Consider the following 16,257-nt stretch of genomic DNA (forward strand, 5'->3'; position numbering starts at 1 on the left):
ATCTGATTTACTCTAATCCAGATTTGTAATTTGGGCCATAATCCCTAGTTTTGAAACAGCTCAATATATTTTCCTCTTTTCAAAGGTCTTGAGAATTCAAGTGCCTGACAGCACACAGTTTACCTAGAATGAAATTAATTCCAAGTTACTTTGGGCTGAGCCTGGTGGCACACTTTTGGAAGCTGAGGTAGGAAGATTGCCATAAGTTCAAGGTCAGCCTGGGGGCTATGTAGTGAATTTCAGGCCAGCCTGAACTACATACTGAGACCCTGTCTCAAAGAAAACAAAACAAGATACCTCAGAAAACCCAACAAAGTAACTGTGATTCGTAGAAATATGTTTACAAGTACTTTAGAAAAATAAGTTGCCTTATGTAAAAGGTTGTACTGTAGGAGAAGGTAAAGCTTAAAAAGAGCTGAATTTCTCAGATGTTCAATCCTATAATTATGGTTGTATAAAATCTGGCTTTAAGGAAACTTCCCGGTGATTGCTGTAAAAATTTAATTGCTTAATAAATTTAGTTACACTACAGTCTTGTTTCCATTCAATTATTTCTTCTAAGAAAGTGAAGATGAACCAGCTAGAGAGGATTAGCTAGGGCAAAGGGACTGTATTGGACACCATTCTTAATAGATGGTAGTAAACCAACGGAGGTAGAGCTTCAGAAGCTCTTTTTTTTTTTAGCGGATTTTTAATTTTTGAGAATAGCATTCTAAATTCTTAGCTTACTTCATCATAGACAAGTGAATCTCATTTGCTCTTGAAACATAAAGTGTATGAGGCTAGAAAGGCTACATATTTTTCCAAGTTACAAGTTTCTGACAAAATACCATGTATGCCTCTTTTTCCTACCCAAACAGAAGTGTCTGGGCATTTTGATGGCTATTGTCATGTAGTTACTTTACTAACTTTGGGGGCTTGGTTTTGTTTTGTAGGGTTAACAACTAACATTTATGTAATACAGAAGAAAAAGATGTCGTTCCGTAAAGGTATGTTCTCTCTGTAAGTTATGGTATTTTTATACCTAGTCAAAAATAGAGATAATGTATGTTTTTCCTGTCTGTTTCAGTAAACATTGTCATCCTGGTTCTGGCCGTTGTTCTCTTCCTATTGGTTTTGCATCATAACTTCCTTGGCCTGAGCAGTTTGCTGAGGAATGAGGTTTCAGGTATGGGAATTTTTATCAATGCCTTGGAATCTGCTGAGCACCTGGAGTTCTTTGTTTACATCATTATATGCACACCAGTTTTTTTTGGAAGGGTGGGTGGTACTGGGACTTGAACTAGGGCTTCACACTGAGCTACATGTCTCCATCTTTTTTTTTTGGGACAAGGTCAAAGTTGCTGGATTGCTCAGTTTTGGCTCATACTTGTGATCCTCTTGCCTCAGGCTTCCAAAGTGCTGGGATTAATTATGGGTATGTATGCACACCATGCCCAGCTTTTTTTTTTTTTTAACAGTTTTTAATTTTGGGGGAATAGCACTCTAAAATCTCAGGTTACTTTGTCTTGGACAGCTGAGTCTGTGTCTCATACTAAAGGAACAGAAAGCTTGTTTGTTGACCTTAGAAAAGATATCTGGGCAAAGACATGGTAGGTACTGACAGTGCTCCTGTGGTGCTCCTCTCTTTTTCTCCCTGTAGTGCAATCATTAGCTGAGGGTTTGATCTGACAGACTATTCCTTTTTATCAATCACAGGCCTGAGAGCATCCCCTACCGGCTACCATCTGCAGTGTAAGGCTTTAGAAAATAGGATGCCTGTTCTGGGTCACTAGGGTGTTAGTTAACTTTCCTTTGCCCGTATTACTTTCATTTAACCTGAGCAATCACATCAAAAGGACTCTAGTAATAAAACAAATCATAAAGGCTTGTAAGCTGGTTTTTTAAACATCATTTTATTTTATAATTACATTGCAAGTTGTTGTAAATTAGGTGTTCATAATGCCCTGCCTTTGTATTGAGGGATGTTTGAGGCTTCAGAGTGTCAAAAATCGTTTTTGTGATTTTGTTTTCTTTTTTTTTGAGACAGGGTCTCATTTTGTAGTCCAGGCCAACCTAGAACTCCATCTCCCAAGTTCTGGGATTACAGGAGTGTGCCACCACACTCAGCTCCAAAATCATTTTTGGATTGCAACCCACTGTAGATGAGCAGAGAAAGAAAAGAATAATAGCGCTCCCCAACTTTCATAGTGTTTAATTTTTTTTTTTCTTTTGATGCTGAGGATTGAACCTAGGACCTAAGGCATGCACTCGACCATTGAACTGTACTCTCAGTCCAGATAACGTGTTCCTGTACTGGGGATCGAACTCAGGGCCTTGCGCTTGCCAGGCAAGTGCGGTAGCGCTGAGTCACATCCCTGGTCCTGATAACATGTTTTTTTAAACAATATATGTACATGTGTAGCTGGGTATGGTGGCACAAGCCTATAATCCCAGCATTCAACAAGGAGGCTGAGACAGGAGGATTACCATGAGTTCAAAGTTGAACATAGTCAACCCTGTCTTAGCAAAATAAAAGGATAGATGTATATGTGAAAGAGATAATGCATGCTCCTGGGAAAATTCATAAAAAGGAAATAGTATTCAATTTTTAAGAAATCATTTTTTTCAGTGCTTTATCTCCTGTGCCTAAGGATGATGGTTGATACCTAAAAAAGTTAAATAAATATTAGTTGAATGATTTGATTTTCTAGAATTAACTAAAAATTTTGGCTTTATATCTGCCAATCTTTTTATTTGTGTATATATTTTTTCTGTATAGTTGAGATTATATTAAACTGTACATGATATGCTTTCTTTTTTGTTTTTATTTTTATGTGAGAGAGCAAAAACAAGGCTTTTTTTTTTTTTTTTGGTACTGTGGATCGAACTCGGGTCATTGCTCTTGCAAGGCAGGTGGCAGAACCACTGAGCTAAATTCCTGGCCCTTTTAAAAAATTTTTTTATTTTGAGAAAGGGTTTCGCTAGGATTTAATTTTTTTATTTTGAGACAGTCTCGCTGAGTTGCTCAAACTCGTTTTTTAATCATATCATCATGATAGCAGAAACTCTTCATATATTGTTTTCATGTGATATAGTTTACTTGATTCCACAGAAAACTCTTTTGATACAGTGACTTTCAGATTTTTTGATGGTGATGCCACCATAAGAAATGAATTACATGCAACACACATAAGTATATGTATTGTCTATCTTCTGTGGTGCTAGGAATTTATACAATTTATTCATAGTTCTAACCCCATTGTCTATATACTGTCTGGAACATAGCAGGAACTCAGCATTCAGTGACAAGTAAATGAATCAATAAACATTTGTCCCTTTGTCTTTGTGGGGATTGGTTCTAGGACTTCCTGTGGATCTCATATCCCTTATATAAAACAGTACAGTGTTTACATATAACTTGTGTACATACTTGTATATTTTAGCAGCTCTAGATTACTCATACTAGTGGTAGTGAACCTATGGCATGCATGGGGCAGCCAGCTGTTTGCTACCATTGAAAGCTCCAAACAGTTCACCATTACTGACTGACACATTGTAATGGCTGTGTAAATAGTTCCTATACTGTGTTGCTTAAATAATGACAAGAAAAACAAGGTTTTACATGTTTAATACAGTAATCTTTTTTCTAGTATTTCTGATCTGTGGTTGCTTGCACTCATTGTCGTGGGACCATAGATACAGAAGACTGACTGTATTGTAAAGGGCAAGAAGGAGCCTATGTGGTGGCACAAGCTAGTAACTTCAGCTACTTGGGAGGAAGGCAGGTGGATTTGTAAGTGTAGGCCAGGCTTAGCAATATAATGAGACCATGTCTTAAAAAAAAAAAAAGCTGGTGTAGTGGCACACACCTATAATCCCATTCCCATACTCTGGAAGGCAGAGGCAAGAAGGTGGGATGTTCAAGTCCAGCCTTGGCATTTAGCAACTTAGTAAGAACCTTTGTCAAAATATAAAATAAAATGGCTAGGGATGTAACTTAGTGTGAAGGCCTTGAATTCAGTTTCTAGAATTAAAAAAAAAAAAATACAAGGAAGAAATAATAATTGCAGTTGCTAAGTACCATGCACTCTTTTCTATTTCAGTCTTATATTCCAATTCAGAAATTTCTATTCAAATTCTGACCATGAGTCTGGGAATATGACTTTTTTTCTTTTTGGTGGTGCTGGGATTGAAACTAGGCCCTGTGCATTCTTAACACATACTGTACTAACCTAAAATTAAGACTTGATTACATTTCAGATTTTGTTTGCAGGAGATGTGGCACAGGGAAATGATTGGGTAAAAGGCTTTGTACCTGTTCAAGGCTCTTGATACAAACTGCTAGAATATATTCTGGAAATACTACTTTTCTACTAACAGTGTATCAGAATGTGTTCAGCCTATTTTATTAAACACTTTCACTTTTTCAAAAGTTTAGTTACATAGAGGAAAACAGTGTTTGGGCAGTGTGCTTCAAAGTTTAATAGGAGAGGGTAAGGTAAATCACTGCCATAATCCTCACCTTACCTCTCCCATGTCTTGGTTCTGATCAGAAATTGAAGATGCTATGTTTGTATTTGTATTACAGTGCCTTCTTTGTGTGTATTCCTTTCAGATTCAGGATTTTTGGGGCTTCAGCCCATAGACTTCATCCCAAATACTCCCAGACATGTAGTAGATGGAAAACAAGAAGAGATTCCTGTGGTTATTGCTGCATCTGAAGACAGGCTTGGGGGGGCCATTGCAGCCATAAATAGCATTCAGCACAACACACGCTCTAATGTGATTTTCTACATTGTTACGCTTAACAATACAGCAGACCATCTTCGGTGAGATCTACTTGCCTATAATACATATATATATGAAATATATATTTATTAAGATTGTACCACACAGAAGCTTGATATATGACGTTTTTCTTTGAAGCATATCCCCATGACAGCAGAACTGATATTACGATCTTACACTATGCACACTATTAACCCCACAGCTACTGTTTGGTTACTCTTGGGCTGGGGATTTAGCTTAGTGGTACCATGCATACCTGGTAAGCACAACATCCTGAGTTCTATTTCCAGCACCCCCCAAAAAAACTCCAAAAAACAGTTATTTTGATAATAAGACTTTCTTAATGAAGGAAGCAATACGTTGACTTACAAATCACAAGTTCCTAATTTTATAGCCAGGCTTTAATCCTGGTCTGAAATGGGAAAGAACTTGGGCACAATGGCAAGGTATTATGGTGAAGTGAGCAATGATTCTTCTTTTTGTTTTGTTTTGGTACCAGCGATTGAACTCAGGTCCTTGCACTTGCAAGGCAGGCAGCAGAACCGCTGAGCTAAATCCCCAGCCCTGAGCAATGATTCCGATCTAAATCCTAACTCTGGATGTTTGGGGAAACCTCAGAACCCATTTCCTCATCTATAATTATAGAAGTGTGTGTCAGCTACACAACATTCAACTTTGGTATTGTGTCAAGTACAGTAAATAAAAAATATGTATAACAACATAGTTGCTTAGTAAATGGTACTATTTTAATATGTTTATAATGGGGCTGTAATTGGTATGTCTTGCTGCTGGGTGGCTTGAACCACCAATGGTACATGCATGACCTTCCCACCAGGCAGCTTCTTATTTTATTAGTAAAAAGACCAATAAAAGTGATTAGATATAAGCCACCTGGTGGTTCAAGCTGGTGGGAACATGTCACTTGCTGTAATAGAAACTCAATCTTATGGGAGTTTATCCATGAAAGTAAGACTTACAAAGTTTATTCCAAGAAACAGCTAAACTAATAGATTCACATTTGTCAAAGTTGTAAAACATTTGTGTTTGTGGCTTTCTCTGTGATTCATATTTAGGACCCACCATGATATAAAAACAAATACTGCATTAAAATAGACTATAGTCACCAGGTGTGGTGGCACATTCCTATAATCCCAGCACTCCAGAGGCTGAGGCAGGAGGATTGCAAGTTTGAGGCCAGGCTGGGCTACATAGTGAATTTAAGACCAGCCTGAACCACCTAGCAAGACCCTAGCTCAAAAACCAAGAAAACAAACCAAAAAAGGATATTTTACATTAAGTGTAGACAAAATTCTGATTTGGAACGGACTAGAGAAATTATGTAGGACTTTTTTGGGAAACACTGGCTTCTCTCTGACAGTGCCTCAGACTTTGGTGCATAAATTACACTTATCAGTGAATTGCCCTTGTTGATAGCTATTTTATTATGTTTGTACTTTGACTTATTTTTTCCACCAGTGTATTATGAATGGTTCATATTGTTGATGGGATATTCTCAATTCCAGAGTTTTTCTAGTAGTTTCAGTGTTGGAAGATAATTACCATAGAGTTTTGGTACATAGAGGAACTTTAGTGGGAATACCCTAACTTCTGATAAGGAAACCAAATCTCAGAGAGGTAAAGGAGCTTGAAAATACCTATTTGGTCCCTAGAATATCTTAATTAAATTATGCCCATACTAAGAAAGCACAAAGATAAAGCTGTGGCTTGAAAATAGTACTATTTAAAACTGAACTGTGGTGCATTTTCTTCATTAGGTCATGGCTCAATAGTGGTTCCCTGAAAAACATCAGGTACAAAATTGTGAATTTTGACACTAAACTTTTGGAAGGTAAAGTAAAGGAGGATCCTGACCAGGGGGAGTCCATGAAACCAGTGAGTTCCATGCATCCTTGTTTATATTTGGGAGTATTAGGAAATGATCAGAATACCTGGCTGTGGGTACAGTCCAGATAGCTCCCTGGGGACGAAGCCTAGGTGGTTCTAAGAGTCCTTTGGATATTTTTCTCCAGGAGTCTCAAGATTAGTCTAGTAGCTAAATAAAAGCATAGGTGCTTTATCTTATACCAATGCTTCTTTTCCAGTTAACCTTTGCAAGGTTCTATTTGCCAATTCTGGTTCCCAATGCAAAGAAGGCCATATACTTGGATGATGATGTAATTGTGCAAGGTAATAATGTCACCATGAGTGTTCTCTAGATTGCAGGGTATGGGTGGGTGCCTTATTATGGTCTCCTGTAAAGGTCATCATAGGGAGAAAGAGGAAAAGGGAATCTTGAAACAATTGGAAATCTTAATCTCAACACTTTACTGTTTCAGGTGATATTCTTGCACTGTACCATACACCACTAAAACCAGGACATGCAGCTGCGTTTTCAGAAGACTGTGATTCAGCCTCTACTAAAGTTGTCATCCGTGTAGCAGGGAACCAGGTAAATTACTTACGATAGCCTACTCCCTATGTTTAATTAGGAAGAGGTAGCAAATTGAGGGAACTTTCTTTTTGCATCTTACATTCCCTGAATATTTCATCTAAAAACCCAAGCCAGGTGTGATAGCACACACCTGTAATCCTAGTACTTTGGAGACTGAGGCACAGGATCACAAGTTCCAAGCCAGGGGTCAGGGATTTAGCTCAATGGTCTGGCCACCTGCCTGCTAGGCAAGCACAAGGTCCTGAGTTTAATCCCTGGTACCAGAAGAACCAAACAAGTTTAAGGCCAGCTTGAAGAGGCCTGTCTCAAAAAATAAAACAACTCAGTCCACTTTTTCTGCATACATTTGTGAACTTAACCTAGTTGACCTTAAATATATGGTGTAGCAAATCAAAATCTAGGTCCCATTTTAATTTGAAATCTTTAATGTCATTTTTATTTGCTACTGAGCTGAGAAGTCTTAGTTTAACCCCGCCACCTCACCCTTTCCAGTACTGGGGAGTAAACCCATGGTCTTCACACTGACGTACATCCTCAGGCCTTTGTTTCCCGAGACATAGCTCAAACTTTGTCCCAGCCCAAGTACTGAGATTATAGCATGTGCCATCACACCTGACTCAACTAATTTTTTACTTGTTATAACCTGTTAGAAGCAGCAAACATTTGTCCCATTTTTTTTAAAGTACAATTACATTGGCTATCTGGATTACAAAAAAGAAAGAATACGTAAGCTTTCCATGAAAGCCAGCACCTGTTCCTTTAATCCTGGAGTTTTTGTTGCAAACCTAACAGAATGGAAACAACAGAACATAACTAATCAGCTGGAAAAATGGATGAAACTCAATGTAGAGTAAGTATCTAACTGGCCCAGCTATGAAAACTTATTCAACCCCAAGTCTTTTAACTAAAAGGAGTCGGTCATCACTGTCAGTAATATTTGTAATCTTTCCCAAGAGAAGGATTATACAGCAGAACACTGGCCGGCAGCATCACAACACCTCCTCTACTTATCGTATTTTATCAACAGCACTCCACCATTGACCCTATGTGGAATGTCCGCCACCTTGGTAAGTAGAAATGACTGGTCTAAGCCAGTGGTGGTGAAACTCACACCACAGCAGACTGTTATTGAAAGCTCTAAAAGGTTCGCCATCACTGGTGGAATTTGTATCTAAAACTGTCTTCTGGGATGGGACATAGCCTATTTCCCTTAACTCTCCTGCAGTTTGGTATGGGATTGCCTTCATGTCTGATATAATCACTTAGCTCTTTCTCAATTGTAAGGTTCCAGTGCTGGCAAAAGATATTCACCCCAGTTTGTAAAGGCTGCGAAACTACTCCATTGGAATGGACATTTTAAGCCATGGGGAAGAACTGCTTCATACACTGATATTTGGGAAAAATGGTACATTCCAGATCCAACAGGCAAATTCAGCCTAATCCGAAGACACATGGAAATCTCAAACATAAAGTAGAACAGAATTTAACTGGAAGTATTTCTCAGGAAATCTCAGAAGACAGCATGTGTAGGAAGTAATATTTGGTAGGTGTCACTGCCTATCTGTAACAACCCAAGGAACAAAACTTGTTTCATCTGGGTAAAGATTATGATTTGTCCTATCTGGTAGTCAGCTTTCCAGATAAGACTATAACTATGTCTGTCTGCCTTACCAAGTGTTTGCTTACTATCTGAAGAATGGACTGATAAAGCTGATGTAACTAGTATAGGTAGTTCAAAACTGCTGCTGGATTTTAATTTTGTAAGCTGTGGCCCATGTGTATAAATAAAACCTACATTTTTCAGATTTCTTTGCTTCAGCATAACTACTACTTCACTGTATTGAGTCAATCTTTTTATAAAATGTGGACACTTTCTATATTGTTTAATCATTTTAATGTGTACACGATACAGATTCATAAAATTTATACAGCTTATGCCATTACCAAAACTGGCACGTTACATACAACACTAGCAGTTAGCCTGAAATGTTAAGAAAATTCTTATAAAAGGATGAGGTTCTGTTACACATAATCTGTGCTGAAGTCATAAGCATCCTCCTTAGTCTTTTCATCCAAGATAATAAGAGATCTTGTAGATGGTTCACCTGTATTGGAGAAAAATAAAGAATTTATGTAGAAAATAAGCACAATTCTACGGCAAGCTGCTTTGTGAAGTCCTTTGCCCAGATTCACCTGCTATAGATTCCTCTGGCAGTGCCTCACTTGTCTCTTCTATAGGGGACATATCTGAGATCCTTTCCTATGGGACAGAAAAGGGACAGTTAGCAATCCTGGGGCCTTAAACGCTTAACTGTATGGGGCTTCCTTCAGTAAACTGTAGAATACCTCATTTTTCCCATTTAACCCCTTTCCACACACCACACATCAACAACTTCACAATCAACACTTTTCCTGGTCACTGACCTTATCTTCACTGTCTTCTCTTTCCTCCTGTATCCCCTGTTGCCTCTGTTTTGGCAATTCAGGTATGTCTTTTTCCTCCATTATTCCATTTGTCAGGCCCGAAGACCAGAAAAGTATACTATTGGCTGAAGACGGGCCGTGGATGGCTAGAAAAGAAACAAAGCCCCCCACCCCACTGGTAAGACCTCTATCAGCATTTCAACAGGAAGACAGCAGTGAAACACAAGTTTCACTCACCATGTATGTTTTGTGCATTGTTCTTTTCCAGTTCTTCCAGATTAAAGCCCTTTTTCATGTCTGACACAATATTCTCATTAAAATGTGGAGGAGGAGTCCAGAGTGTAGGGGATTGGCAATAGTAACTTAATGAAGCACTGTTATTAAAAAAGATCTGTTAGAAACCAGTTCCTTTAAGTACTGACCAAAATACCAACAGAAAGAAGCCTTACCCTGTCCACTCAGACCATAGCAATTTGGCAGCACGTTCAACATTTGGGGTTCCACCTTTTTGGTGCAGACCTCTTCTTTGAGCAAGATGAGTAAAAAATTCCAGAGAATTCTTATAGTCTGGGACATTATATTTTAGAACTACCTTTAAAAAGCAAAGCAGGAATTGTCATTCACATGATAATAGTGCAGTTTTTCATAAAACTCTGAAGATCTTCTAATTTAACAGAGCAGAGAGAGTTCTTTTACCTGTCTACCATCAGCCTGGGACAGGATGGCACTGGCAGCCTCCAGAGGCTTTACTACCTCTATACTTGCTGGACTCCGCAGAGCAAGTGCAGTGGAGGAGTTTAGTGGTGACACAATGAAACTTGGGCTATCTATGACTGTGATTTGTTTGTCCAAGGGAACAACCTGCATGCTCCTAAAATAAGAGATGGAATTATTTGGGCACTGGCTATCTGGCAAGTAAGACACCAAAGATGAAGCTCAGGGTTGGATTGAACAAACTCAGCACAGCGAGTCAGATCCAATTTATCATCATTTGCTTCACGGCTATCTAAAACCCTAACAACATATCCAGTCCCTTAAGAGGAAAAACTATACGTTATAGGGGCCAGGGATTTAACTCAGTGGTGTCGCTGCCTGCCTCACAAGCGCAAGGTCCTGAGTTCAAACAAACAAGGCTATTTCTTGTACCATAATCATATTTTACCTGCAAAGCATCTATTTACTTCTCAAGGCCAAGTTCAAGAAAAAACATCACTTTGTCTCAGGCAGCTTTCCTTTTTTCTCAATCTAGTTTGTCTTTCAAATTAAACTGTAGACAGCTGTTCCCACTCCAATCAATTTTCTAAGCCTTGCCTATCACTTTTCCTTTCACTGACACTTTAAAGAACAAGAAATTGACTTAAGATAATGAAATTAAACTCATATATAGTAAAACACTTCAATTATATAATAGTTCAATTTACCTTGTAAGTCCCATGGATATACCAACGTTACATATTCGTTCTTGTTTTAAACTATTAATGATGCTGCTTTTCCCCACATTTGGGAAACCTACAAAAACAAGGGGAAAATTCACAGATACAAGATATTTAATGTACTACTGGCAATTATGAAATTTTCACTGCTCAATTTTGTCTTCCTGATATTTACAGCAAGATCAGATTTGGATCTGAGTGTCATCAACACTAAAACCAATCTTAGCTTCATTTCTTGCCCGAGTGATGAAATTATGTATGTACTTATTGGTGGTTAGACAGGTGCGCTACCAATAAGTCACACTCCCAGCTACAAGGGTTTTTAGAACTCAACTTCCTATAGTGTCTAGTCTTAATAAGGAACTGAACCTGGCAGCAATTAAAATTTTAAGTTGTATTTGTGTGTAATGTGGTGAAGTGGACAAGAGCAAAGATTCGAGCAAGCCCTTTGTTTCACAATTTTGTTAAGATGTAAAAGTTCTTGGCAAAGTATCTTGATAATTGAAGAGGTAGAATGTGATAAATTGAAACTTACCAATCACTCCAATCTGGACAGGCTTGCCAACAGTCTCTTGAAAACCTCCAAGAAGTTTCAAAAGGCACTGTTTGCCAATGCAGCCTTTACGTTTGAATGAAACAGCTTTCTTCTTTATCTTCATGTGTTAAAATTTCAAATATGTTAGTTTAATTATTCTGACAATACATAAAACCCAAGCACTGGACTATCTCCCTTCAGATGATCTTTGGATGAAATCAGAGTTGGATCTTGTTATTTTTCACTTTTTTATCAACTCCTTATATATACTCATCATATTTCAACCATTCAAAATCTGAAAGAACCACACTTCCCACCATTATCATTAAAGTGTACCTTGGTCATCTTCCTCTTATCCTTCTGATTTGTAAAGGCTTTGAAAACCACTGTTGGCAATTCTTTTGTCAAATAATTTAGCCAATTCTCCAAATTCTCCTTTGGTACCAGATCTGATAGAAATTTAAAACAACACAAGCCTCAACTTGGTCATTCTGTTGAAATGAGTTTAAAAAATCTTTTTAAAACTAAAAATTTTAGGACTGGAGATTTAGCTCGTGGCACCGCACCTGAGTCTGATCCCTGGTACCAAAAAAAAAAAAATAAATAAAAAGGACTTCACTCATTTGCCTTTTCCTAGTTCATACAAAAGGATTTAAGTGGAAAATGGAAGGGCAAACTTCCTACTGTGCTGCCTGTCTTAAGAAATTTCAATTATCTTCTCTTTCATATTTCTATCAAGCTAGCAGCCACTTGTTTTCTGAAACTTAGCAATGATTTTTCAATCCTGTTCCTACTTTCTGCTTCACAAGTCTGTGTTCTAGGTTTTCCTCTTCCTGCTGCTCAGATCCAATCTGTAAGTAACTATTTCATGTAAACACTCTACCATATACACTACAATTTATCTTGTTCCTATACTAAAAATACTGTTGTGTAGAAAGTAGGGGAAACAATATGGTACACTCGTCACTTCCTATGCAAAATATATTGCATAGTAAGGTGGGTTACAGAAGTTGCATTTTAAGGGCCAGGGATTTATCTCAGTGGTGCTGCCTCCTGCCTCACAAGCACAAAGACACACATTCAATCCATGGTAGCAAAAAATAAAAGAGGTTGCATTTTAAAACAGCAGTTAAGTACTAAATGGAAAAGCATAAAACAACAAAAACCATAGAAAAACCAGTTGAATCAATTCTAGAAATCACCACCTCCCAACTACCCACCCAGCACTGTCTTTGGCAACCACAGCGCATATGTACTGGCTTTGCTGAGGTCAGAGTTGGATCTTATCAGTCTTCAGTTACAATCAGACTGACTCAGATGTTTTCCTCATACCTCACCAGTGAACAAAGAAGGTATGGGGCATCCCTTTTGCTCACCTGATTTATTTAATATGAGTACCAGCTTTTTATGTCCACTCTGGACAATCACCTCTTCTACCTGAGGACACCTGCAACCAAGAGGATCTCGGGCATCCAATACCTCTAGCAAAATATCTGAGGCCTCAATCACCTGTCAAGGAAGAACAATTGTAACAGTATCTCTTATTCTGGGAATGCCCTTAGTATGAGCCTACTAGCATTATCTACCTAGCAAGGAGGCGAGCTCAGAGTTGGATCTCATGTCTTCACATGGTATGAAGAATTACGAAATGCTCATCATTTCTCACACAGAAAGGTAACACAAGCTTGCTCAGCAGTCTCTGATCAATATGGATTTTAAAAACAGAAGTATCGGACCAGGGATTTAGCTCAGTGGTTCCACCACCTGCCTGGCAAGCACAAGGACCTGAGTTTGATACCTGGTACAAAAAACAAAACAAAACAAAGAAAACCCAGAACTATCAAGAGCTGGGTGTGGTGGTGCATGCCTATAATCCTAGCACTTGGGAGGTTGAATAAGAATCACCAAGAGCTGATGGCCAGCCTGAAATACATAGGAAGACCCTGCATCAAAACAAAAAACCCAAACCAGAACTGTCTAATAAATACACAGTCTAACCACAGTGATTTGTATGGTTTAAAAAGCCCATTTGGCTTTCACAAGAGGTGCCGATAGGCACAGTAAGATTCTACTTACATCTAGAAAAAGTGTGAGGGGATAGTGATGTGAAGCCAAAAACACCAAGAACATAATCACCCTTCTCACTTTAGTTTCCAGAACTTCCACTTGACTACTTTTAAATCTCATTACCATTTTTAGACACTGACCTAGATGAAGGTACCTTTTTAAGTTCCTGACAATGTACTGTCTTCGGATTCTGTTTGCTCAGTTTGGCTCTCTTAGGTTTGCTTTGTCCAAATTCCTAGAAAATATAAAGATAAGGGGAAAACAAAATTATACTAGTAATTATACCTTGTATCTTCACATGTTCCATAGCTGATTAGGGTTCAGGAAGTTTCTTGTTTTTAAAGAGTCTGAAATCAGTCTTCTTCCAAGAGGCTCTTGAGCTATATGCTCAGGGCTTTTTTTTTTTGCCTCACTAAATTACACAGCCTGGGCTCAAAATTGTGATACTTCTGTTTCAGCCTCCTGGAGTGCTGTTATCATAGATATGTACAACCATGCCCAGCTCCCTCTCTCATCTTTAAAGAGATGCAATCCTACCTCTACAGATTCAACATTAGATGGCTCATCATCAGGATCAGTTTCAAGCTTTCTTTTCAGGTCTTGTTCCTTCCGCCTATCAAGTTTCTGCTGCTGTTTTAATTCTTCAAGCTGTGTCCAATCCATAAGAGAAAAGAACCAGCGAGTGATGCTATTATCTTACTTTTAAAATACATACCTACACCACACCACTTATCAAAGTTTTGGCTAACCTACCTGCTGTTTTCTTAGCTCAGCTTCCCGAAGAAGAGCCTCCTTAAAGGGGGCACTGTTTGGAACTCCTGGGTCTTTCCTAGGCTTCTTGTGACCCCGTTTTTTGGCTTCCTTCCTCAATTTTCGATGGTGCTCTCGAACCTGTTTTTTAAAAAAGGAAAAAAAAAACTATGTTCCTTTGGAAAATACTTTCTTTTCTACTTAAATAGAATTGTGTTTTGTTTTTTTGAGACAGGGTCTCACTATATAGTTCAGACTGCTCTAACTATATAGCCCAGGCTGGTCTCGAACTCACAGAGATCTCCTGCGTCAGCCGCCCATGTGCTGAGATTACAGGCCTGTACCACACACTTGGCTCTACTTAAATAGAATTTAAGTTAAGAAATCAAACTGGCTGCAGTTATGTATGTAAAATGTCCTTGAAAAAAGAAGCTTTAATTGGGATCATACACAGAAAATGTACATGACATTTAAAACAGCAAGAAAATATCACTGCAGAAATTATGTTAATCTAAGTTTACAGAATGTGTTACTTCTCCACAGCTGCACTCCTGATGCCACGGTCTACTCAATCCCTAAATTAATCTAGACTTCCAGTAAAAAAAAAGAAGGGTCAGAAATCAGGTTAGTAATGCATTTGGTGGTATAGTTCTCTCAAGACAGACTTACCTTTTTTTTAATTTTATACCGCTTATGGCAGGTCATTCGTTTACTCGCTTTCTTTAACTCTATAAAAGAAAAAAAAAAAACCTAGTGTTAATGCTATGAAGTATCTAATAAAAAAAAAAAATATGGCACTTTCAAATCCCAGTCAAAAGATTCAGGATAGAGCGGCCTCTCTACGCCTACTCTTCTCATATTGCAGTGGAATTGCACACAGACGCCAGATCTCCAAAGTGACAACCACTCTGGGTTAAGAATCACCAATCAAGCTCTTCCAGCGGCCCATTCTCGTTATGTAGTGCAGGCTAGCCTCGAACTCGAGGCAATCCTCCTTTCTCAGCCTCCCTGGAGTGCTGGGGTTACAGGTGTGCACCACCATGCCCAGGTGGAAAGCGGTTTCTTTTCCAAACTTTAGTAAATGTAAACCTCACTTAAAAAAATAAAAACCAGGGCTGGGGATGCAGCTCAGTGGTTCCGCCTTTTGTCTCTCAAGCACAAGGTCCCAAGTTCGATCTCCGGTACCAAAACACAAAAACACAAAACACAAACAAAAATAAACCATCAATCACAACCGAGGAGGAGAGGACGAGCGAATGCCATTGGGAATGGCTCTCGGCTAATGCACAAGGGGAAACGGTGGACATGAAACCAGGCTCAGATGCTGCTTCCCCATAAAAATCTGGGCAGATGTTGTCCATCTTCGAGGAACGCCTTTGTTGCGCACAACGGGTCCACGTTTAAAATCTAGTCAGTTTCCCCCGCCTCAGTTCCACGCGGGAACCGAGCGTTGGCCTACCCACAGTTCACTCCCATCTCCACAGAAACCAAGGCGCAGAAGAGCGACCGCCAGATTGGGTCTCTCTCTTCACTTCGGCCTCCCAACCCCACTCACTCGGCCGCTTCATGCTGGCTGTAGAAACGGCAGACGCCGCACGCGCAGCGGGAATACGGGGACTCTGCGGGGGCCACGTGCGAACTGAAGCCTCAGACGACTACCACGTACGCAAGACACTGCCGTAATTTACGTCGCCGTCCTTCCGCGCGCGCGCGCACGCACTGTCGCGCAGAATTGAGCTCACTTGGCGGCCGCGGGCTGGTTTTGCGGCGGCACTGGGAGGGGTAAGGGCGGCGGTGCTGGAGCGACGGCAGCGGCCGAGGCCGGA

General features: G+C 39.3%; 3 protein-coding genes and 3 non-coding genes across 8 annotated transcripts in view; 2 read left to right on the top strand and 4 right to left on the bottom strand.

Moving 5' to 3' along the window:
• The window catches only part of Nek4 (NIMA related kinase 4), a 46,667-nt gene extending 45,695 nt beyond the window's left edge, over nt 1-972 (top strand). The window contains exon 16 of one of the 2 annotated variants that reach the window (XM_033757080.1): nt 936-972. The gene's annotated coding sequence lies outside the window, so the exon portion shown is untranslated. Of the gene's footprint in view, nt 1-85; nt 111-935 lie in introns of those variants that run through there. The other variant, XM_010643092.3, reaches the window with a different exon arrangement.
• Nucleotides 109-8,762, top strand: Glt8d1 (glycosyltransferase 8 domain containing 1). Its single transcript, XM_010643086.3, has 10 exons — nt 109-187; nt 936-989; nt 1,070-1,168; nt 4,598-4,811; nt 6,546-6,663; nt 6,873-6,957; nt 7,107-7,219; nt 7,906-8,072; nt 8,177-8,289; nt 8,507-8,762. Exons 2-10 carry the CDS (start codon nt 974-976, stop codon nt 8,695-8,697), a joined length of 1,116 nt encoding a protein of 371 aa, XP_010641388.1. The 5' UTR covers nt 109-187; nt 936-973; the 3' UTR covers nt 8,698-8,762.
• Nucleotides 8,763-9,117: 355 nt separating this feature from the next.
• On the bottom strand, nt 9,118-16,251 carry Gnl3 (G protein nucleolar 3). 2 transcript variants are annotated; one of them, XM_010643084.3, is made up of 15 exons: nt 15,987-16,251; nt 15,101-15,159; nt 14,435-14,572; nt 14,219-14,329; nt 13,836-13,916; nt 12,991-13,123; nt 11,951-12,063; nt 11,615-11,732; nt 11,068-11,155; nt 10,343-10,517; nt 10,096-10,238; nt 9,884-10,020; nt 9,647-9,792; nt 9,416-9,482; nt 9,118-9,327 (listed from the first exon to the last, which is right to left on the bottom strand). In XM_010643084.3, the coding sequence occupies exons 1-15, from the start codon at nt 15,997-15,999 to the stop codon at nt 9,245-9,247; spliced, it is 1,605 nt and encodes a 534-aa protein (XP_010641386.1). In that variant the 5' UTR covers nt 16,000-16,251; the 3' UTR covers nt 9,118-9,244. The 2 variants fall into 2 exon arrangements, with proteins under 2 accessions (XP_010641386.1, XP_010641387.1); XM_010643085.3 differs by lacking the exon at nt 15,987-16,251 and adding an exon at nt 15,891-15,974.
• LOC117283631 lies at nt 10,573-10,649 on the bottom strand. The gene has a single exon (XR_004514673.1). It is a non-coding gene; the product is annotated as a small nucleolar RNA SNORD69 (small nucleolar RNA).
• Nucleotides 11,821-11,904, bottom strand: LOC117283634. The gene has a single exon (XR_004514676.1). It is a non-coding gene; the product is annotated as a small nucleolar RNA SNORD19B (small nucleolar RNA).
• Nucleotides 12,872-12,949, bottom strand: LOC117283673. The gene has a single exon (XR_004514698.1). It is a non-coding gene; the product is annotated as a small nucleolar RNA SNORD19 (small nucleolar RNA).
• Nucleotides 16,252-16,257: the final 6 nt, after the last annotated feature.

This window comes from Fukomys damarensis, unplaced genomic scaffold, assembly GCF_012274545.1.
Source record: "Fukomys damarensis isolate Sample0158 unplaced genomic scaffold, DMR_v1.0_HiC HiC_scaffold_28, whole genome shotgun sequence".
Classification (NCBI taxonomy): domain Eukaryota; kingdom Metazoa; phylum Chordata; class Mammalia; order Rodentia; family Bathyergidae; genus Fukomys; species Fukomys damarensis.